A 23,741-nucleotide genomic window follows, 5' to 3' on the forward strand; every position below is an offset into this window, starting at 1 on the left:
GGTAACTCCAGTGACTCTAAATGTTTATCTTTAAACAACTACGCGACATATCTCGTTATTGTTACAAGCTGAATTAAAGCATACATTCAAAGAAATCATTTGCATATTTTTGAAGAACCAACATTTATCAAGTTTACTCAGGTTTCTCAGATGTTTTGGCTGTTGCTGAGAACTTGTGTGGGTATATGAGTTTCATTAGTCATTTACAATAAATATTACTAAGTGAACGAAAAGAGAATGATGCTGAAATCATAAATGTCAGTCTGTCATATCCAAACAATTGCTGGCCATCACCGGCCGCTTTAGTTTTTTAAAAGTTTCTGTTTCTGTGGAGGGAAAAGGGGTCAGTGTGTTGTAATTGACAAAAAAAATTAAAAATAAAAAAAATACTGGTTTGAAAATCAACAAGAGACACAGAGAGACAGGGCGAGGAATGAGGTGGAGAAGGTTTGCATAAGAGACAAATTGTGTGTGTGTGTGTGTGTGTGTGTGTGTGTGTGTGTGTGTGTGTGTGTGTGTGTGTGTGTGTGTGTGTGTGTGTGTGTGTGTGTGTGTGTGTGTGTGTGTGTGTGTGTGTGTGTGTGTGTGTGTGTGTGTGTGTGTGTGTCTACGTATGAGAGAGTTCAGTGGCCTTCTGCAGTCTGAGATTTGGTTGGACTCTGATCTTGAGGTTTATTTAAGCTGAATTCCGTGGGCTCATCAGGACCTGGTTACAAAAATCCTCCTATAGAACTAGAAAGAATGTGCAGCGCATACAGTTCTGCATAAGGCACAAAGGCATGTCTTTAGAGTTGGGGGCAGGCATCAAAAGACAGGCAGAGGAGGGATTTCTTTTAGAGGCTAGGGGCAAAGAAGGTATTTCAGAGCTCCATTCAATGCCAGGGAGAGCAGGGGAGGTGTACAGTCCTCTGGTAAAGGGAACATTTACAGGGGATGGATGTTCAGAACTCTGTGCTGGGAAACCTCCTCACCTACTCCGTCACTGGAGCTGAATTAGCTGCAACTACTCTCAACCAGAGTGGCTACAGTTCATGTGATAGCTGTTTAAAAAACCCTTTTAGTCATTACATAAAGCTTTGATAGACATATTATGTGAACCCTCATATTTGATCATATTTACAAGGTTTAAAAAACTGTAGTTGTAACCAGACATGACTATTATATTAGTAGTCAAAACTGAATAACACAACAGTAAAACTAACTTAAGAGAATATGCCCTCATTGGAGAAGTTTAATTGCCGACAGCCACCGTACATTTATAATATTTAATATAAATGAATACAGGCATAACACGTTTCCAAAAATCTGAATAACTTCACATTTTTAGAGTGAATCTCCTCCAAGTTCAAGTGTATATAGAAATTAATTTAAAGTAGATATAAAGGAACAGATTACAATGTGAGACATACTTTTTCTACACAAATGACAGTTTAAATTGGCCTTTTTATGGCATAGTAACATTATAGTAACATAACTGTATGAAGAATCCTAATTGTACATTTTGCTTTGGGTGTTCCACAGTTTTCACGTAAAATACATATTTTAGAAGAAAAAAATAACGGTTTGTCTTGGTTTTATGAGTTCTGTGTTAGATGGCAGTGTCTATCGCTAAGCCATCTCCATGACCTTCTTGATCCAGTCCACGTACACAGACACGCGGATGAAAATGTTGGGTTGTCCTGGGTGTCCACAGCGCCTCATGGGGATGATCACACCCTCGAGTACCCAGCAGTCCCTGTTCTGACACGCCAGAGGGCCGCCGTAGTCTCTCTGCAGACACAAAGCAACAGCACTCCAGAGTCATTATTTGTCTCTGTTATGACTGACTGTCACTGCTAAAGTTGGAAACATCTTGCAGTCACATCTTGCCTAGGTCACTTAGAGGTCTTAAAATGAGGTAAATACGACCTGACATGTACAACACATGACATATTACACTGTGTCATTAGTTTCTGAACAAAAACCAAGCCAAGTGTAAGGAAAACCCCAGGACTGCAGAAGCTCTAGACTTCTTTTCTTGGTTTCTGAGTACAACTTATTTTTAATCTGAATGTTTTCTTCATTTCTAACAAACTTCTGGGGAGTTTCAGCCTTTTAAACTTGTTGGGCCAGTTGTTGTTGCGAGTCGTTAAAGTCACATGTAAATCACTGAACATGTTGTGACTTAAATAAATCACAAGAATAAATGACTCAACAGCAGCGTATAAGCCAGACAGTAAGTCACAGCAGGTTTTTTTTAATAGCATATTTCATTAACAAAGGCAACTCAAAGTACTTTACTAAAGGCATTAAGGTGAAAAGAACAGGAAAAAATAGTCAAAAGCATAAGAATGACATTTATGAAAGAAAAAAACTGATTAAGGACAATCTGTAATGACACCATACATAGAAAAGATATAGACAAAAAAGGAATAAAACAAAGATTAGAATAGATAAGCGACAGAAATGCAGCGAGATTGCAGTAATGGGTGTGTCAGAAAATTGAATTAAAAAAAGGCACTTCTGATTTAAATTTAAAAGTGGCTAGAGTTGAGGCACATTTACAATCAACAGGAAGTTTATTTTATCTGTGTGCAGCATAGTAGCTAAATGCATTTTCACCATGTTTGGTTTTAACTCAAGGTTCTAATAGCCGACTGTTCGCTGAAGATCCCAGAGCCCTGCTTGGTCTTAATTCTACAAAAAGATCAGAAACGTATTCTGGGGCCATATTATCTATCAATTTGTAATCCAATGTAAAGATTTGAGAAAAGGGGGATGGACTCGGTTTTCCTACCTCTTCTGGCAGCAGTGTTATAAATGAACTGAAATTGTCTAATAGTCCTTTTTGGGGAAACAGACAGGAGGGTGGAGAGCTTCTCTAAATCTGGTCTAGACATGAAACCCTCTAGACATTTGTTTGGAATGATAAAACATTGATTTAGTTACAGCTTCACTGTGTCTGTTGAAGCTCAGGGTTGAGTCAGTTAAAACTCCAAGATTTCTAACCTTTTTTAAAAAAAAAATTATCTGGATAAAGTTGGTTAGCTACTTTTATTATTTCCTTTTTGTTGCAACGTAAAGTTATTTGTCTTTTCTTGATTTTGTTGGAGGCAGCTTGATTGCATGTAGTTAGTTATTCGTTCAGTCTAAGCAATGACACAGTCAGTGGACCACACTCATTTGGTTAAAGACACAGGTAAATGTGTGGTAAATCTGTGGCACGCAACATAGTTGTCATGTATGATTTGAGCTATACGGCATGTTGAATAACAGTGGACTAAGAATTGACCCCTGAGGCACTCCGCAGGCCATGTGGGAAAACTCAAATGACCTGATAACCCCATCTTTTTTCTAGTCTGTTGAGAAGGATTTTATCAACCACCATGTCAAAGGCTGATCTAAGATCAAGCATCACCAGAACCGATGTTTAACCGGGGAGAGTGTTCAGATTAACATTATTTAAGACGTTAATAAGTGGAGGCTCAGTGCCATGACGCTGCCTGAAGACTGATAAAAAACTGTCTTAAAGGCCATTTGCATTTAAGAACTTGTTCAGCTGAATAATGCAGCTCTCTAAATATATACAGTACATATTCCGATAAAGGGAAGATAAGAGATTGACCAGTAATCTCTTGTGTAGTTTTTGTAACTCTGCTATACTTTCTTACCTGCTGCAGAGTTACTGTAAAAATCAGGGTGGGGGAGGACATCTTTTGTGAAGAAAAAAGCGTTCCTTGCATATTTTTTTTTTACAACAATGTTTAAGTGTGAGGTTTTTTTTTTAGATATTTCACAGTGAATTTGTAGATTACTTTTTCTCTATTTGCACTCAGTTCTTTTCTGTTTTGTGAACTGAACTGTTGCGGGTTAGAGGTTGCCACCTGGCATTTTGTTTAGACTTATTATTCTATGGTATTGACCTCTAACATTTAACATGCTAATCAGTGCATGTAGTCTGAGATGTAGTACCTGCTTTTTTGCGATTTCTACTAACATTGACTTTGGGGTGAGTTTGCTGGCATGTCAATGTACGAAAAGATTGGCAACTGTCTTGACAGTTTTCCACTTGTGAATAATCTTTCTCACTGTGGAATGAGGAACTCGAGATTGATCGGCAGGAACAATTGTTTCCCTGATATCATTGTTGATGTATTTTCTTACTTGGTATTGCGTTAACACACACCTGAATTACTGCATGATTCTCATTACCATCAGTGTATGAAGGATATATTCACAGCACTAATCATTTTTGTTGCAGGAATAGTTTTCAGTTTTGGTAAATAACAGCACTAACATTTCAACCAAGTACTCCAGTATCTAGTGTACAACAAACGTACAGTCTGCTTTCATGAGTTTGAGAGTTTCAGTTGGAAGCTACAGATTGCATTGGGTTAATTTATTTTAGCACAGATAGCATAGGAAACAGCTAGTGGAAAGTGCCAGATTGGCTCTATCTTTAAAGTTCACAGGCACATTACACCCTGTAAAACCAAACAAACGGACAGTCTGCTTTCAACAATTTCAGAGTGTAGCAAGCATCCAGCAGCTATTTTCCTGATGCTTCATACTTTTGTATACTTAGGTTTGTCTTCTCATCCAATTCTCTGGAATAATGCACATTTCAGAAAATACTGAAACAATGAATCAGCAGCATAGCTCTCTGGTACACTCGGGTAAATATCAAAGAAAACTGTCATTAAAAAAAAAAAATTACATATGTAGTATAACCATCCCTGTTTGTTTTTATGCAGGGGAGCTTGTTGCATGTCATAAAGGAAAATTTGAAGGTCTTTCAAACTGACCACAATTCCTCCACAAACACCTACCTCACAGGCGCCTACTCCACCCTGGAAAAAGTTTGTGCACATCTCGTTTTCGCGAACACGACCTCTGAAGTATTTGTTGCATTCCCTGTTACTAAGAACTGGAACGTGAGCCACATTGAGGACGGTCTCATCCCCAGTTCCTAGAAAACCAGAAAAGAGACTATGTTACCAACTAATAGACTTACAGGCGGGAAGAAAAGTAAAGGACAGTGAAAGGATGCTGAATAATTTTAGAAACAGCAATGCCATCTATTGCTTAAGAGTCTGAATAGCTCTCTCTAAGATGCAGCATTACTCAAATTGTATAAATATGCCATATATGTTTTATAGAGTATGTCAATATATAAATTCTGTAGCAGACTGCAGTCAATTCAGTCGGAAGCTATCGTCCCCAAAGGGTCATACTTACATTATTTCCCTTCTGGGGAAATAGTTTTATTGAATTGAACTGAACTAAACAAAATTGAGTACTCACCTCTTGTCTCACCCCATCCTGCAATCTCACATTGGGTCCCCTCAGCTACTATGTAGCGCTCAGGAGGGAGGCAGATCTGAGAGACGCGCTCATTAAATTGTGCAGGGCTGCAGATAGAAGACAGAGTCAGAGAGAACTTTCTGGCACATATTTGCGTGTATGTGAGCACACTTCTAGCACTTAACAGTACACACTATTCCAGTTGTAGCATGACGAGCTGAGACTCAGAAGGTCCACAGACAATCTTGGTGAGAGGGATGATTTGCACACCAGCCTCTCCTTCTTGTGGATCACGGAAAAGTGTTCCCATCATGGCGGAGTAACCAGGCAGGTCCACGTAGCTGTGCACATGAGGAAGGAGAGAGATACAAGTGAAATATGACTAGGATTTACAAATGTCTAATCAACTATGTTACACATTGTAATATGGAGTGCATATATTGGCATATTTTATTTTAACTGCTTCTTGCTACATCTTATACCTTTAGTCAGTGGGGCTGTGAATCTACAAACTGCACTTTAAAGAGATGATAAATGAAGTACTGAACTATTATTTTTACAGTTTAGCTCACTCTTGTCATGTCTGCTGTTTAGTTACTTACAAATCATTTCACTGTTAAGAACCTTCCCGCCAAAACAACACTTTTAAAATCCTCTAAAGGCAAATTACAGGGTTGGACTGTTATAAGATTAAAAAAAAAAAAAAATCAGGTTTAAGTCCTGGTTTCCTTGCCAGCTCAATGCCGTGAAATTGTTGTGTAGGGTGACGTATTGCGGCACAACCATTAGACATGAGGCCCAGGAGGCATCCGCACAGGATGATAACCGAACCAAAAGTAAACACTGAACCAGTCCCTGGGAAAACAGAACTCCTTCTTAAGCCTGAATTCCCCAAATTGTTCCCCAGATCTGAGCACCTTATGTACACCTATCTTCCTTTTTTTCCTTGCAGCTTCGTGCCTTCATTTTTTCCACTCAAGGCTGGCTCTACTGCTGGCTCATTAGCACTTGTCAGATACATTTTCAATTTTCAAATTGGAGGTTCAAAACTACCAACGGCTCTGCAAGATTTTGAAAACTGTGCCTAATTTGCTGTGTACTCTGCAACTCCCTGCACACAAGTGCATTGCACCCATCGGTAAAATGAGCACATCTTGCATTTGGTTTACATTTTGGTGTGCAAAAGTTTTAGTACACAGCGCCCAGATGGCAAGAAATGTTTGGCAAAAACACATACCTCATCTGCAGTTTTGTTGGGTCCACATTTGGCCTTGGATGACGGTGTTGACTCATCGGTTGTGTGTCTGCCTAAACTAAGCCACAAATCTACCAAACATGGCCCCGACCTGCATTTCTTTTGGCTTTAGGGCGAATGCCTGGCCTTCGCAACACTTGTTGTAACATATCAAACTCAGCTGATGATGTGTGGGTTACATCTGGTCCATACAATACATGCTATATTGAAAGTTCAAGCCCCTTCATGACCTTTTTCCACATGTGGCCTGTGTAAATAGCAAGTAATTTGTATTTATGTAGCACTTTTCTGCTCTTTACAAGCACTAAAATTACTTTACACTATGAACCAGATTCACCAGTCTATTTTACAAGCACAATCTACACAGATACCGACACTATAAGTTGTAATCTTGGCACTTGTAACTCAATATAAATGAGCCATAAGTGCCCAGATAAGACGCCTGCATGTGTGAAACAAAACAACAATTATACAATTATATTATTTTGTGTCATATTTTATTGCTGTTTTGATTTATATTAAGATGCTTTTTAACAACTAGTGTAGGGACTACTATTACAGCTAACTCACTAGTAAATTTAGATTTGTTAAAATGTTAATTAAAGTACATTATCTCTTGTCAAATAGGAAAATAAATAAAAATTGAATTAAATGAAAGCATGAGACCCTTTAAATCTCTGAAGTGACAGTAGCTTCATACTGATTTTTTCTTCAGTTAACCTATTTCCTGAAATGTCAAAGCCTCTCGACAGATGACATCACAGATTTTTATCTGAATTACCAGGAAGAGAAACACTGCTTGGTGCTGATCACCCATCTGGAATTCACCAGGGATCCTCCACAGAAGTGGTTTCCTTTTCTGCACACAAAGAGGTCAAAAGGCATTCACAAAACATCTGGGTGAATATTGATTGTTGATTATTTGTCAACACATGTGATCAGCGGTCAGACCGACCTGTCTCTCAGGCTCACCGTCCACGGTGAGTTCCCGGGCATCCCATTCACGATGCGCATCCTTGCTCTTGGAAAGCGGTCTTCTCTCTTTCCGCACTCGTTGAACTCGACCTTCTCTGCCACACCAAAACAATATATTATTGCAAAACTGAGCCCGGAGGATTGTGGGCATTTTGCTCCATGTTAACTCACAAACTAACCTACGGTCTCCGTCAGGGACACTTTCTCTCCAGCTGTTTAAAAACAACAACAACAACAACAACAACAGACGTGTTTAAGTGCCTGTCAGTAAACAGACGCTCTGGATGAATTGCAGTGTCAGGATTCATTAGTGTGGGTAAAGTTGACACAGAAAGCCGGGACGTGTACCGCACTGCTTGATGGCACAGTAGTCAAACTCGGTTTTGGGGTCTGTGGTATAACACCAGGGTCCATGCTGGTCCCCATCCGGGTTACGACAATAGTTCTCTGTTAGATTGGCCTCAGGGTGTGACCGTGGGTTTATCCTGCAAGAACGCAAAAAATATTTTTAAAGCTAATGACATCCAATAAATGACAAAAAATTGCTTTCTCTTGTTATAGAAAAAAGTGTTTTTCCAAATCCTCAGATACTGCTCCATGTTCATAAAGTATAGATAGTGAAAAGTTTGAACACAAAAGGTAATAAGCATGCAGGTTTTTCTGTCATAAATGTAAATATAGATCAAACCTGGTCTGGTGAGGCGTGTTAACGTTCCATCTCTGGCAGGTGATGCCTTTACGTGTTTTGCGGACAACGCCCCTGTAGTTTCTCCCATTTTCTTGATAACAGTCTGAAAACATAATCGTTATTATCGTGACAGGATAATGGATTGTGGCAGGCAGTGAAAGGGGCAAAATGGGATCAATCAGCAGCGCTAAAATGAGGCCAAAGACCAAACAATGACTTGACCTTTCTTCCCACCTGAGTGAAATCCTATCTGATGGAAGATGATGCTCCAATTTAAACAGCATGTGGTGCGATATGGTTTCTGATGTAGGGAAAAATGATTGGGAACTTATCAATTAATTGTGCAGGAATAGCGACTTTTTAAAGAAAAATATTGAATATTTGTGAATGCTTGTGAAGTCCCAATTAATCTACTTGAAGTTTTGTGTTACTTGTTACTGATACATTTACTTAAGGAGACAAACATCCCAAGTTGCTAAATATTTTTACCCACTAATAACCGCTGAACAACTGCATACATTTATTTTATTTATTTATTTTTATTTACATTCAATAAACAAAGACTGAGCAACATTTAGGTTAAAGGTTATAATGATCCATGAGCCTATATTACTGTTTTAAGGGAATTAACAAATACATAAAGATTTTTGTCAAAGTAACAACCATGGCAAAAAGAGACAAAAACAGGAGAACAGATAATCAGATTCTTATAGATTAGCTCAAGAAACTCAGTTATATCACAGTAAACTCAGCTATAGTCATGTATACGTCAATATGAATCTAAATATGTCTTTTGATTGGTTACCATTAGCCATCAGAAGCAACTGTTGCAGCAAAAAGAAGAGCAATGTGTTATTTCATATTTCGAAAGTTACTATATGATAAAGGCTTTTGTTGGAGAGGATTTAAGTGGTACAAGCTTGTACATTTAGATATAAAAATCCATACAGTTTTACACCAGCCCCATGTATTTACTGCTATTCAATAATGTTAGAAGTCAGTCATTCACTGGATTTATATTTAGGCTCAAAACTGAATCATGAAGTCATACCCTCAGCTTCGATGTCGTCTGCGCATCGTTTGATCTGCAAGCAGAGAGAAGTCCTCATCTCTGGGACGGATGTGAAGCACCAGGGAGCCTCTGACCCATCTGGGTTACGGCAGTAGTTCTCCTCTAAACCCCTGGATGACAGGAACCTCGGGATCAGCTTGATGGAATAAATGTCATGTCGCTGTAATCACCTGTCTGGATTTTTCTTTTTAAAGCCCCACATTACCCTAACCTCTTCCTTCATTTGACACATGAAATGCTGGTAAACACTGCTGGCATCATAAATGAAACTGTCATTGCATTGTGTTCTCTGATCACTCAGAGAATCACACAAAAAATGTGAAGTTACACATCATTCATCAACTGTCAGTGGGAAAACAAGCTTGAAGGGAATTTCCCTGAAGCAACACTTTGACATTAATATTCGTGTGCAAATAGAGGATTTTAAGGCTGTGAGTGCAGGGGAAAAGAAACAGTACTTACTTGCACTCATATGTGTTTGGGTAAAAGGGATGCTCGTGAGGATACTGGGCATCCCACCTCTGGCAGGGGATACCTGACGGTGTCTCGTTGACTTTACCGCGGTAATCCTCCCCACGACCACGGAAGCAGTTAGTGGTGAAGCTGGAGCGTTGCCGTTTCTCCACGTGAACTTCAGCTAGAAGGAAGGAGCAAGATGGAGAGAAAATAAACCATTATACAGAAAAACAGAGGCACAAATTATTTTCATTGACCGGGTGAGCACTCTGGGGCGGATAAAATAGGGACAATTTTATATTAAAAGCCACACCCAAATCCAGGATATTAGGCATGGTCACGCAGAATAAGGATGTTTAATTTGACCACTTCAGGTTTAGACTGAAAGTAAAGTCTTTGACATGATCAAGCAGTATCCGGAGGGTCCTGGAAACGTCAATACAATAATCGGAAGCATGCTGAACATCATAAGAGTGGAGCTTGTGTCAGAAATTGGTCATGTATTTTTTTGTTTATGCATCCTTAAAATCTTGCAGGTCCTTCCAGCTTCAGCTTCATGAAGTTTAAAAATGTTTACCATTATTCATCCTAACAACAAAATGGAGATTTTGGAATTGAGAAATGGACATTTCTCAATTTACTTATTCAATATTTTTATTGAAAGTATTAATCAAGTTGTGTCCTCTTTTGTAATCTATAATAAGATACATAACAATTTATATTGTATGATATGGGAACACTGTAAATATGCACATGAACACACATTTCTTTTAGTCAAAGCGATCTTTTCGGCAAGCAGCAGAGCTTGTCACAAGTCACAAATTTCATTTAAATTTCAAAATAAAAATAAAAATACATCCTGTCCTAACACGATAAAAATATGATAAATGTGAACCTCACACGCTCTTTAAAATATCTGGTATTTTGTTCTAAATATTTTGGCATCGAAGAAGGAATTTTACATTTTTTAGGATAATGTGTAATGCTGGACAAAAAACATTATAAAGTTCATGTTACAGTCAGGCCTCTTAATGACGCCTGAGGAAATTGTTTTACTCTGACTACACCACCAGATGGCGCTATTTCATATCTTTTCTTTCCCTCGCTCTTGTCGCCCTGCTCTCAGGGGAAAGGCCCACATTGCCAATGTCATTGCATAACACAAATGTTGAAATTTAGGAAAGAACACGGAATTCCAGATTTGATCTGTTTATTTATTTTTTTCTATCTTTGTCTGTAATTCATTGAAACATTAAACGTACTGACTTAAATTGGGCCAACAATCATTTTTATTTCTATTTAATTTTGCATAAACAGAGGTTTTGTAAAATAATGAAAGCTATTTTCCAAAGAAAAATCTGCAGAAACCAACAGAAAAGGCCAACTAGCAGCATGGACTGAAAAAAGGGATACATTTTAATTAACCTTTGCTGAACCTGAAAGCCACTGAGAAAAGTCAGGGCTTAATTCACTGATAAGCACACTTCAGTTGCATTCATTTTGAAATCAGTCAGTCACTGGTGCCATGTCTGAAGGGTCTCACATTTTGGGAGGTAATTTGCACAAACATAGAGAAGGTGATTTTCGTAGATTTAATTACAACAACCTAATGAGACTCTCCAGTTCAGCTGCGTGCGGCAGGAGTCAACATAATTTAACTGTTTTCTTTTTTTTTCAGTTCTGCCATAGGAGGCCCATGACAAACAAATATAATGGGATAAACAGCATATATAAAACAATCAATTTATGATATGATATGAAAAATTCTGCAAAATTCTTGGGAGGCAATACTGATTTTTTATCACTGTGCTACAGTTTTTTAACTCATTAACTGTGTTGGCTGTAAACTTTTAGAAGACGTGATGATGCTGTATATTTTGTTTTGTCCATTCGCTGGTCTACAGCGCAGATATATTCAGTGTTATAGAATGTGGAACAGATGGGAAAGGTTGGCATTGTTTACACAGAAAACTTAATAGCAGTAAATCAGTTGCACGTGTATTTTTGATGATGTTCTTACTGCATTTTCTGATGTCGCAGTTCTCTCTCTCCATCTCAGGATCTGTGGTGTAACACCAAGGCACCGGAGAGGCATCAGGATTCCGGCAGTAGTTATCATCTAAACTCTTATCAGGATACCTAAAAAAAAAAAGGAAATACATGTGAGCTGATAATCACGTCTAAGGAAAAATATAAAATTAACATAAGACAAGACATAAGCAATGTAGATAACAGTAATATAGTGTGCTTATTCACATTATCATTCAGTATAGCTACTGCAGCCCAACACAGATAAAATAAAAATGAAGAAGAGCATACTTTTCAGGTTGGTAGATATGTTGGTGAGGGTACTGCTGGTCCCATCTCTGACACTCTCTGCCGCTCACGGTGTGATCAACCTGCCCCCTGTAGTCCTCCCCATTACACGTGATACACACCTCTGCAGCCACACACACAAAGCGAATCATGATTGATTTGAAGAGAAAGAAAAACCAAGCATATTTCCGAACTATTTCTTATGTAAGACATTGTCACTTGATGCTAATAACTGTGAAATGAGTAGTTGTTTTTAATTGGTGGTTAGATTCAGCCACCTGCTGTGTTGTAAGTGTATCGGGGAAAACTCAATATTAAGAAGAAATAATTAACACTCTAAAACAGCTATCACTATTTTTGACTGAGACATTTCCTTGGAGATTACTGAAACATTTCAAGGTGCGTAAATTAGTCAGGGCTTATCCACCTGCTAAATCTTTTCCTACCATCTTTGCACTGGGGGATATTGCAGGGTTCATAACGGCGCTCGGGGTCAGTTGTGTAGCACCATGGACCGATACGATCCCCATCTGGATTCCTGCAGTAGTTCAGCTCCAGACCATTGGTCGCTGTGGGAGTCCACCTGAGACAGAGAGGTAGTTTTACCGTGAGGGACATTTTGCTTTACAACGTATTGACACACTGTTTTGGGTTTGGTTACATTTGCTTGAATCCATAGCTGCTCAGAAACACTGCAACCCAAATACATTGATTTGGATGGAAGCTCAAAGGTGTATCCGTTGATGTCGAAAAGCACACAAATGAGTGATCTCTCTTCATATTATATGTTTTACACAAATCAGCAGGGATTTGCTTATTTGTCTTGGAGCTGCAAAACACTGATTCCCAGAAATCTGTCCCACTCTATAAAATGAAAGCAAAAACGTATAATAAATTTAAGATATAACAAAAAATAAGATAAGATAAAGCCAATAAATAAATAAAATGAAATAGAATGAAAAGAATAATCACAAAAAAATCCAACATGTTTTAGATTTGGTGTCAGAAACATGTTTAATGAAAACATTTACTGGGTCCTTTTTACCATTGTGTTACAGTGCCACTTAACAACTCTCAGACTGGAAAAGTATCGGATGTTTTAATAGCAAAGTATTTTCCATGTCTGGATAAGCATGAAAAAAAATCTCCTGGCACAAAAATATGAGCCTGGAAAGTTGTGGTAGTTTTAAATGTGTCGGAAGCCTTTTACTACGAAGATGCAATGTTGAAATATGTGCACAACATCTTGTCTTGTATTGTCTTGCTAAAGGAAGCAAGGCTTTCCCTGAAAGTGACATTATCTTGTTGGCATCTTATGTTGGCAGTGTGTATTACTCAGTATTAACGGTGGCACAATTTTACAACTTCCACTCAGTCAGTCAACTTCCACTTTAATGAGCTTGGGTAATAAGAAGACATTAGCATTTATAGTTGTTTACATTTTTGTTTTTCATGGAAGAGTTTTAATTTGCATTTGAAGATGCAGAAATTGACTTCCTTCACTGAAAATGTTCATGTATTTATTTACTTTTTAGCACTGAAAAGTAAATTATGCAGTGATGCAGAATCGGTCTGTTTTTAATTCATAGCTGTTTGAGGGCTTGAGAGCAACACTCAATATTCATTAATGGGTTTCCAACTATTTTTACTCTGAATAACAACATCTTTTCTCTGTTTTTCTTTTTCTTCTTTGTAAAACATTGCTAAATTGTTATAAAAGCTGCCTCCACTGGGTTTTATGTGATAGAAAATCTGTCACCATCTTCCCTGCTGAAACACTCTGTGGGGTGATTTATACCTGTTCATGTAACTGACCTGTTGCCTATTCACCTTATTATGTGGGATGCTTTTGTTGCACCTGAACCCATCTCAGCTTATTTGAAATGCTCCATCACCTGACTATTAACTGAAAATAATTACTATTTTAAAATTCAGTCTGTGCCATGAGCAAAGTTATTTGTTTTTTCACATTACAAAGGTTTTCTGAAAAGTGGGAAATGGGCGGGGGGTTTGCCCACGAGGATAGATCAAACGATTAGATGAGGAGTGACAGATATCTCAGCCAGTTGACTGGAGCCATGGAGGCGGGCCGTCTTCTTGCAGCCAGCCCACGTTCAAGTCCTGGCCTGCGGTCGTTTCTGTGTCTTTCACCCTCTTTTCACTACACTTTCAATAATGGCCACAAAATCATGATTGATTTAGGAGAGCAATGGTGCCTTGTTAACTCCTGCCCTTTGCACTTGCTTCAGAAGGATTTTCATTTGGTCGAGTTTTAAGGAAATTAAGCAAGAAGCATTATATTAGATTACTACCTTGGTCAGTTGAGGAGATTGCATGACCTCTTTCTCCATAAAATCATGACCATGCACAACTCATCACTACTGTTGCACAGTTGGAGGATTGTGAATAAAAAGACGTTAAGCAGCTCATTTCCAGCCTGTTTGAGGACAGCGATCACGTCTGCACGAAATGAACATGGAAATGCATCACCGAGCTCACCTGTGGTCATGAGGAAACTTGGACCACCACTGTTGACAGGTGAGACCGCTTTTTGTAGTGAAGACCTTTCCCCGGTAGTCTTCTCCTTTACCCACAATGCACTGCCTTACATAGACTGCAAGTAAATAAATAAATAAATCAAACAAAGCCAGAGCAACTAGTCGGAGCACTGAACTGTTGATGTGCAACAGCGATCTCTGCAGTGTCACCTGATATGAGTCTCACCTTTCTTCTCGTAAAGGTCACAGTTGACATTTCTCTTCACTTCAGCGTTGTTCCCATCAGCCACCCAGGGCAGATGTTTGCAGGACACGGTTGGACGCGTTTCATAGTTGAAAGCTCTGAATGGTGGAATGATTTCATAACACAGACTTACAAAGTTTGCATGTCATCAGTTTTGTGACCCGAAAATATGTTTTTACTCGAGTTACATTGCAAAAACAGCCCCTCTAGAAATAAGCCCAATACTCCATAAATCTAGTCACAATTATCTTATTTTAGGCAAAAAATCTTTGTGGATGAAGTAAGAAAGACTTTCCTGACTACGATTCTTAAAACTAGCAAAATAGACTAAAATAATCTTCTTGAATCTTACTTTCTCAGAAATGACTTTTTCACCCTTTAGCTTTGACTGGTCATCTGTGGCGTCCTGCTGTGTAATTATGATGTAACTCAGGTTGACATTGCATAGCGATTCATCACATCCAAATAAAACAGTGAAAACTCTCATTTCAGCTATCTGGGTGGTAATTAAGATATTCAAATTGATGGGAAGGGTTAAAAAGCAGTGTGAAAAGAGTGTGCACCAAGACAACTTTTAGTTGACCGGTTTGATCCTTGTCTCGCTCACATCCCATAATGCTGAAGACAAAGACAGTGAAGCTCATGTTGCTTCCTCTGGCAGCGAAGCACCTTGCAGAGTAGTGATTTCACCATCTGTGTGTATGAATGTGTGAATAAGAGACACATTGTTAAGAGCTTTGTAAAGATTTGAATAGGCTGAAAGATGCCATATGAATGCAGCAGATTTTTGGGGATGTGGATCCAAGACAGAGGATGGCTCAACTGGCAAAAGTTCATAATAGAGAAATGCAGACGTCTGATGAGTCTTAAGGCTGAGAAGCCTCAAAGACTACTGTCAAATTCCACCTACATCACAAGTTGTTTTGGAGGTTTGTCAAAAAAAAAAAAGCAACCACAGACTCGAATGGTTAACTGTGATTTTTCACATCACAGAAAGTCAGTTTTTCATAAAAGCTATTCAAGTGTAGCAATTTTTAAACTTGTGTCATCGTTTTTCATCCGGGATACCATGATAAACTCTGTTAATCACAAAATTAAAGTGTGCACAGGACCTGGACTGGGTCTCCCAGCAGGACAGTGACTGAAACCACCAACACTGCAGAATAAAGTCTTCGTCATGGACATCACAGCCCCTAACTTCAACCACAAAGAAAGTCTACAAACACTGATGTTTCAATCCAAAGGATGTGTGTTCACCAACATCACCACCCATCGGGGAAAAAAAGGTCATCTTGGAAAAGGGAAGCCACACAGAATAATAACCGGAGAGATGGGATTAACTGTTGTGGAAAAGTATTGAGTTAAAGTAAATGCTACTTTCAATCATAAGTTAGATTTATGTGCAAGATGACAAAAATGAACAATAACAGCAATTTAATTTTAACATTCCATTGTGGTCAGTTTTACTAAAGGGTTTCACTAATGAAAAAGACTATGAATACAAGCAGTGACCCAAACTGTGATGGACCATAATTATCTTGATTTGATAGATGTGTGTACTTTTAGCAACCCTATTCAGTTTGGACCCTTTTTGTGCTTTTTTGTTCGTAACTTTGTCAAAGGAAAGACCAAAACTTTCTCTGTTCGTGGCTTTCAGTCAAAAGTACACTGGTGGTGCTGGCTGAAGATGAACATGTCCTATAATGACATCCCAGCAACAGAATAAATGGAAGTAGGAGTTCCCCAGCGTTCATGTACCTGCAGTCCAGCGACTGTGAGCAGCGGGTGGCACACTCCTCCAGGTTCAGGCCCGGCAGCATCTGGACTCGTGCTGAGTTCCAGGGTGTGGGGACGAGCTCCCTTCCCTCGGAGCGCTGGAATTCATTCAGAGGACTCCGATACCCTGTTCATGCACAACAAACACATAACGTAAACATGCAGACAACAGTTCAGTCCTCGCCTGAACTGGATTGCAGGAGATCAGTGGGACCATGTGGGACACCGAGGAACGAGCCTGCACACATATAACCTTTGGACCTGCTGCTGGTTTTGTCACAGCAGAAGAGCTCATCCCTTCTATTAGTTTTATTATACCCTGTACTCGAGTTGTAAAAAAAAATTTGTGCTGATTACAAATAATATATTACAAATAATATAATATATTACAAATAATAGCACTGACCAAAACACCTGTAGAAATTCTGCAGCCTTCTGTAAGCTTTAAATATCCACTGGGCTTACATCAAATACATCAAAACACAAAAATAAAAAACAATATACCTTATCAATATACCTCTGTCCTTCACAGGATAAATAAAATGGATCACTGCAAAAACTCAAAATCTTAACAAGAATATTTGTCTTATTTCTAGTGAAAATGTCTCATTTTAGTAAAAAAAATCTCATTACACTTAAAACAAGACTCATCACTGGAAAAAACAACAATTTTCACCTGTTTCAAGTAGATTTTTACTTAAAATAAGTAGAAAAATCTGCATGTGGAACAAGATTGTATTGCTTGTAATGAGAAGATAAATCTTGTCCCACTGGCAGATTTTCCTACTTATTTCAAGTGAAAATTTACTTGAAACAGGTGAAAATTGTCAGATAAGTTATTTTTCTGGTGTTATTTTTCTGGTGATGACTCTAAATGTTGAAATAGCAGTAAAACTACATTCATTGATGAAATGACATAAGGGATGGAAATGGGGGATGGCAGTTTTACAGGGGGGATGATTTTAACTGTTTTTATTTCAGGGGGGATGCCATCCCCCCTCAACTCGAGTACTGATTATACCATAATACATTTAGAGAGTAATAAAATATATGAAACCCCCCTCCCTTACAAATTAAAATAGTCTTATTTTGTCTTTATTTGTGGTTCAAAACACCAACGCTTATAATCACACAGACAATTCCTCTGTATTCAACCCCAAATAAACTTAAATACTTATAATTGAGATTTTGGGTCCTCACCAGCTATCAGTCCGGCAGTCAGGAGAACGCAGTGGAGGAACGGCTTCATTGTTGCTGTGGAAGATAGGACTCTTTTATACTTGATGTTAGTCCTGGGATCTCTACTCTGAAGATTTGCTTCTGCTGGGAAACATCAAACCTGCCTGACAGAAAACAAAACCCTCCCAAAGATTTAGGAATCTTTATATTAGAAATCCTCTGAGAAATATCAGAAAGCAGAAATCCCGAATACAATAGGACAGCCACACGCAAACACTGAGCTCTTATACAAAGAGTGGCCTTAATCCCCCAAACATGATCAATACACTTATCAATCATTAATGAGGAGGGACACATGGTCCATGGTCCTGCAGCCCACTCAGATGAAATGAACACAATAATAGTAGTTCTCCAGACAAACGCTAGACGTCAGTAGGAAGATCTGCAGCGGGTTTTTGTCTTTCCTCTTGTTTTCCGGGAGTTGAAGTGAAACTACAGCTGAAGACTCCGCCTTGTTGCCAAGCATTTGCTGCTGCTCAGGTGAGACAAATGAACGCACAGATGTATAAAACGCGATCTCCGTCTCTCAAAGCAAACAACCCGACCCGACCTGGACTCTGATGCAACTCTTTCCCCTGACTATGTTTGGGAAGTGTTTTAAACTGGAGTGGAGCAGCAGTCTGCTCTGGTCCGGCTGTGAGTGGACGCTCAAACTTCACAGAAAAATCACAAAATGCGGTATAAAACGACTTTAGTCCCACAACGGCACAATAAAGCGAAACTATTCATATCCACTTACATTTTTACTCAGTGATGCTTATTTTGAGGGTGCAGTAGTTGGTATTTTGAGGATGAATAATATTGCAGGGCTGCAAGTGGGTCGGTACACTTTTATGAGAGGAATGAGATGAGTAGAAAAGTGGTGGGGAAATGACAATTTGATATTCAACGTGTTTATGCAGAGACTCTGTTTGCCAAGTCATTATATTGAGTTTTTGGCGACATATTTTGTAGGTAAAAAGTAAAATTATAGGGATGAAGTGGCGCATGAGTTTGCACAGGTCAGGCCCTAATACTGAAAAGAAATCTGTTTTACAGAAGGAAACAGTCATACTTTTTCCACTTCTTTTTGTTTTTGAGGTGTTTTTTTTTATTTTATTTTATATTGTTTTCCAATAATACTTTTCCCCGCCATGTTAACACCATCACCATAAAGGTTAATAGACGTGGCCCCATGACACTTTGAATTTGGCTCATGTGGATTAATTATAAAAATAAACGACAGACGTACTGTATACATATCACTCATAATTTTGTCCCATATTTGTCTGCTAGACAGCAGGTCAATAGGGGGCGTAGCAGCACTTATTTCCCCCCCCCCTAAAACACTGTTACTAAGTAATTAGTTGCATTGCATCAAAATATAACCCCCCCAAAAAAATCTTAAAATTTGTATGGCTGAACTTTCTGCAGGTTTACTATCCATGTTAAACGTGTAAAAGTGAGCTTTATGTCGTACTATTATGTCTTGGGCTTTATCTGCTTGCTTATTTATTTATTTAAATTAGATTAGGCTTTCCAATATCCCTTTTTCTCCTCTTGATTTCTGTTTGCTCAGCAAGTGTCCAAAAAGAAGGGTTTGACAGTTTACTTTCTGCAAGATTGTGATTTCACAATATTTTGGAGATTGCCTGATGATTTCTTCCAAACGTGATTGATTACAGTTTTACCCTACAGTTTTTTACCCCTTCGCCCTGATTATCTGAGTTTTCTATAAAGTCAAAGAAGATGTTAAATATTCAGATCTTAACCTAAAACCCATTTGTGATTTATAGTACATAGAGGTGCTGTTTTTATGCATTAGCGAAGTTGGATTTGTAAATTAAAACAAACGCACTCTCTCTTCAGGATGTCAGGTGTTCGGATGACAGAAGGAAGTGTGCAGGTGGAGATCTGCAAAGCACCACTTTTCTACAGACAAAGTGAACCTGCCTCAGGAGATGCAAAGATGTCAGTTCTGCTTCTTCATGGCATCCGTTTCTCTTCTGAAAACTGGCTCAACATCGGCACTCTGGAGACCTTGGCTGAAGCCGGCTGCCGAGCAGTCGCCATTGACCTTCCAGGTGCATCTTGTTGTTGTACTGGAACAAGCTCTCCAACAATACACACACACACACACACACACACACACGCACACGCACACACACACACAAGTCTGGGTGTCCAGGGAGACAAAACATGCAGCAGATGTCACAGCACAGATATCCAGAGGGGTACTGTATTCCAGGAAGCGGGTTTTGTGAAAACTCTGAGTTTGTTAACCCTGAGATGAGGGAAATCCGGAGTTTTCAGTTCCAGAAAGCGATGTAACTCAAACTCTGAGTCAGTTACTATGGCAACTGACCCTGTGAACCTAACCTGCTCGCTAGCAGGTTTTCTTCAATAAACCCTGAGTTTCTCTCTGTCTCCTCCCTCAGTGGCGTCAATTCAGCCAATGGGCCTTTACGCAATACGCATCCGTTTTCTGAACCACGGACAGCAAGCGGCAGAGTTAGAGAGCAGAAAAAGCGTATCTGACAAACGCAATTTAACTCATTCGGTTCACTTTATTCACTATGTCAGTGCAACAATATCACAGGGACATCCCAGTTTAACTTCAAACAGTTAACGTGTAGTTATTTTATATGTATTAAGTAATAGAATAAATCAATACAAATAGACACAGCGTTATTCCATAAATGTATTTAAAAAAAAAAAAAATTTACATTTTCCCCTGAAGCCAAGGTGTGGCGGCTGCCGTACCCAATTGATGCCCCTGATCTAAATGACAATAAAATTTCATTCAATACCATTCCACCACTGTTTTCATCTGTAATATTATAAGACAGTGTGCTTAAATGTTAAATGAATACTGCATTCAAACTTACGCATTGACTGCAGCAACTTTCTCCCACGCCAATTGTCTCTCCTTTGCTGCTGCAGCTGTGTTTTTTTTTTTTTTTTTTTCGAAATATGCTCTCATACTCGCCATACGCACGTATTAACACTTCTAACTCCAGTGGCGTGAAGTATGTGGATCTTCAGATGCAAACTAATGTTTCCTCAAAAGGGATTTTGTAAATTGAAATGTTAAAGGTAAAAGATAACTCTACATGGAATAATTTGCAAAAAGAAACTACTCTAATGCCCTCCCAAAATGCAGAATAAGCTAAAGTTGAATATGATATACATTCGACTGAGGATGCTTGGAAAATGGTATTAGGGACAGAAAAGTCAAAGTTTGAGAATTTATGTTCAAATTCTCCACCGTGAAACGTAAGAGGGGATCAGTGATGCCTTTTCTTTTGCTGCAGGCAAAGTTGGTGATGGTGAGCCAAAATTTTAGAGGGGCTGTTATACCTTTAGAGCTTTATTATTCAGGCTCCAAAACTTGTCATGCAGCGAGACTAATCTCAAGCACCAGGCTGTGCAGAAAGTACTGCTGTCACTCCTGTCAAGGCTGCCTCAGGCGACCTGAGGTTACCTGAAGGTTTTACAGTCAGCAAATACAAATATCCTTAGGGAATATCTTCAAAATGCAAGAGAGATGCAAAAAGCTGCCTGATGTTAATTGGGCATGATATTCTGAATTAGTTCTTAGCAGTTTTGTTTTGCAAAGTGTTCTTGGATGTGCAGGCAAATTATACTAGATTACCTTGAGACTCATTCTTCTAGTATTTTTTCAAATGTCTCCCAAGCAAAACAAAAAAGAAAAGTTCTAAATCCCTACAACCTACCCCATTCTTCTCTCACGCCTCTATAAGTCTCCTGTCTCCTGTCCATGTGTTTCCAGAACTGGGTCGGTCCAAGTCAGCCAAGGCCCCGGCAGCGGTGGGGGAACCTGCCCCTGCAGGTTTCCTCAAGGAGATTTGTGAGCAGCTGAGCCTGATACCGACGGTGGTGATCAGCCCGTCCCTCAGTGGAATGTACTCCCTCCCTTTCCTCATGGAGCACCAGGCCGTGATACGAGCCTACATCCCCATAGCGCCCATCTGTACCGACAAATTCACCACAGAGCAGTTCCAAAGTGTCAAGGTGTGTGTGCGTGTAGACATAGCCCTCGTCTGAATTGTCACATCTGGAAGGTTGGGACTGAGGGTTTTTCCTAATTTCCTGTTTTGAAACCTTAAAATTCAAGTTTTTACCAGCCTCTGATGCTTTGGTTCTGAGCATGGAAGTGCTATTTCCTGACTTTTTTTTCCTTCTGACATCCAAGCAAGTTGCATACAAAAATGAATGAATAAGTAAATAAGCTGTTCTCTCAGCTTTTCACTTTTACATTTTTTTTAGGAAACCAAAGCTAAAATGTAGGACATCTGTAAAAAAGAGAGGGAAAGTAATGTGGAAGTGATTCATCAGAATAACCTCTGTGCTGTGACTTGTGTGTCTAGGTCCCGACACTGATCGTTTATGGCGACCAGGACGCTCAGCTTGGGGAGCAGTCGCTCCGTAACCTGAGCAATCTGGCCAATCACAGAGTGGTGGTGATGAAAGGAGCGGGCCACCCCTGCTATCTGGACGACCCGGACACTTGGCACAAAGCTCTTACAGACTTCCTTAAAACGTTGTGAAACTTTCTGCTGTGCATGAGTGCAGAGATTCTCAACGGCACACGAGTGACTCAGATGGGCCTCGCAACTGAACGTATCCTTCATTCACAAGGAATTTTGGCCGCAATGTCCTCCTTCTTGACCTGATTCTGACAGTTTAATGATGCTATAAATCACGGCTAATCTATGATGTTGCTGTTGTATTTTACGTTCGTATTAGACGCTATACAAATAAAGTTGAATTGAATTGAATTGTGTGAAAAAGTGTTTGTCCCCTTCCTGATTTCTTATTTTTTTGCATGTTTGTCGCACTTAAATGTTTCAGATCATCAAACAAATTTAAATATTAGACAAAGATAACACAATTTCACAATTTTCAGCTTTCCAAAGATGTGATAAACCCCAGTTAATCTATGTTTTAACAGGGGGGGGGGCAATCACTTTTTCACACAGGGCCATGTAGGTTTAGATTTTTCTTTCCCCTTAATAAAAACCTTCATTTAAAAACTGCATGTTGTATTTACTTGTGTTATCTTTGTCTAATATTTAAATTTGTTTGATGATCTGAAACATTTAAACGCAACAAACATGCAAAAAAAATAAGAAATCAGGAAAGGGGCAAACACTTTTTCACACAACTGTATATGTGAAGCCATCAACAAGCAGCTGGCAGCTTTATAAAATGACCAAATCATCAAGATTTCTGGATTTGAACACTTTTTGCACAAAACATGAAGTTATTATGATGTATTGTACAATTCACATTCACTAAAACCCATCTCTCCCCAACCCCCCTTATACTGCCACCCTGTGGTTTGTATTTGTCAATCATTAACCTAAACCTACAAATAAATAATGTCACACTTGGAATCTTTAAATTATTGAGTAACTATACAATCTGTTATTTGGATGGTTTCCTGGCAACTGGAATGCACCAAGATGTAGTTTAAAGAGATGACGCTTTAACTTTAAAAACAAGAACAGTAATTTTCCAAACTACCCCTCACACAAGACACAAAGGAGATCTTTAGTATATTATATTTCATTATGTTTATAACTCATCCAGTTTAAAGGTAAACTGATCAGAAAATACACAAAGTGATGCTTAGAATTTCAGCAGCGTGCACAGAATGAAGAATATCGTACTTTAAGCGTTTTGGGGGAGAAGTCCTGCCTAAAAAGGATATATGTGCAATTGTCTGTCATCCCCATCTTTATCTCTTATAATGCTGGATTCTGTTGTTTCTTGAAAGGTAGTATGACAGAGTTTACTCCATGGACAGAGGGTGTTTCAGTGTAGCGGCATGTCTCAGATATTTGTTTAAAATGTCAAAGAATTGTGTCAATTTAAAAAAAATGTGCATATCTATCTATCTATCTATCTATCTATCTATCTATCTATCTATCTAT

General features: G+C 38.9%; 2 protein-coding genes across 2 annotated transcripts; one reads left to right on the plus strand and one right to left on the minus strand.

Annotated features, from left to right (window-relative positions):
* Window positions 1–1,183: 1,183 nt before the first annotated feature.
* Window positions 1,184–18,107, minus strand: mst1 (macrophage stimulating 1). The gene is made up of 18 exons (XM_061727333.1): window positions 17,764–18,107; window positions 16,546–16,690; window positions 14,770–14,885; window positions 14,545–14,659; window positions 12,492–12,628; window positions 12,049–12,169; window positions 11,750–11,868; window positions 9,736–9,910; window positions 9,253–9,383; window positions 8,202–8,304; window positions 7,862–7,998; window positions 7,693–7,725; window positions 7,494–7,608; window positions 7,320–7,397; window positions 5,478–5,624; window positions 5,284–5,390; window positions 4,809–4,948; window positions 1,184–1,770 (listed from the first exon to the last, which is right to left on the minus strand). The coding sequence occupies exons 1-18, from the start codon at window positions 17,810–17,812 to the stop codon at window positions 1,609–1,611; spliced, it is 2,130 nt and encodes a 709-aa protein (XP_061583317.1). The 5' UTR covers window positions 17,813–18,107; the 3' UTR covers window positions 1,184–1,608.
* Window positions 18,108–18,227: 120 nt separating this feature from the next.
* Window positions 18,228–23,310, plus strand: abhd14b (abhydrolase domain containing 14B). Its single transcript, XM_061727334.1, has 4 exons — window positions 18,228–18,282; window positions 19,651–19,865; window positions 21,575–21,816; window positions 22,173–23,310. The coding sequence occupies exons 2-4, from the start codon at window positions 19,652–19,654 to the stop codon at window positions 22,350–22,352; spliced, it is 636 nt and encodes a 211-aa protein (XP_061583318.1). The 5' UTR covers window positions 18,228–18,282; window position 19,651; the 3' UTR covers window positions 22,353–23,310.
* The last annotated feature ends 431 nt before the right edge of the window (window positions 23,311–23,741 follow it).

Source organism: Cololabis saira, chromosome 8, assembly GCF_033807715.1.
Source record: "Cololabis saira isolate AMF1-May2022 chromosome 8, fColSai1.1, whole genome shotgun sequence".
Lineage (NCBI taxonomy): Eukaryota > Metazoa > Chordata > Actinopteri > Beloniformes > Belonidae > Cololabis > Cololabis saira.

Excerpts from the sequence above, each read along its gene's own strand:
- mst1 (XM_061727333.1), bottom strand. The coding sequence starts at position 17,812 with ATGAAGCCGTTCCTCCACTGCGTTCTCCTGACTGCCGGACTGATAGCT. Across the intron at positions 12,629-14,544 it reads AAGTTTCCTCATGACCACAG|GTGGACTCCCACAGCGACCA; the intron begins GTGAGCTCGGTG and ends TCTCTGTCTCAG. Across the intron at positions 5,391-5,477 it reads GTCATGCTACAACTGGAATA|CCCTGCACAATTTAATGAGC; the intron begins GTGTGTACTGTT and ends TTCTATCTGCAG.
- abhd14b (XM_061727334.1), top strand. The coding sequence starts at position 19,652 with ATGTCAGGTGTTCGGATGACAGAAGGAAGTGTGCAGGTGGAGATCTGC. Across the intron at positions 19,866-21,574 it reads AGTCGCCATTGACCTTCCAG|AACTGGGTCGGTCCAAGTCA; the intron begins GTGCATCTTGTT and ends ATGTGTTTCCAG. Across the intron at positions 21,817-22,172 it reads AGCAGTTCCAAAGTGTCAAG|GTCCCGACACTGATCGTTTA; the intron begins GTGTGTGTGCGT and ends TTGTGTGTCTAG.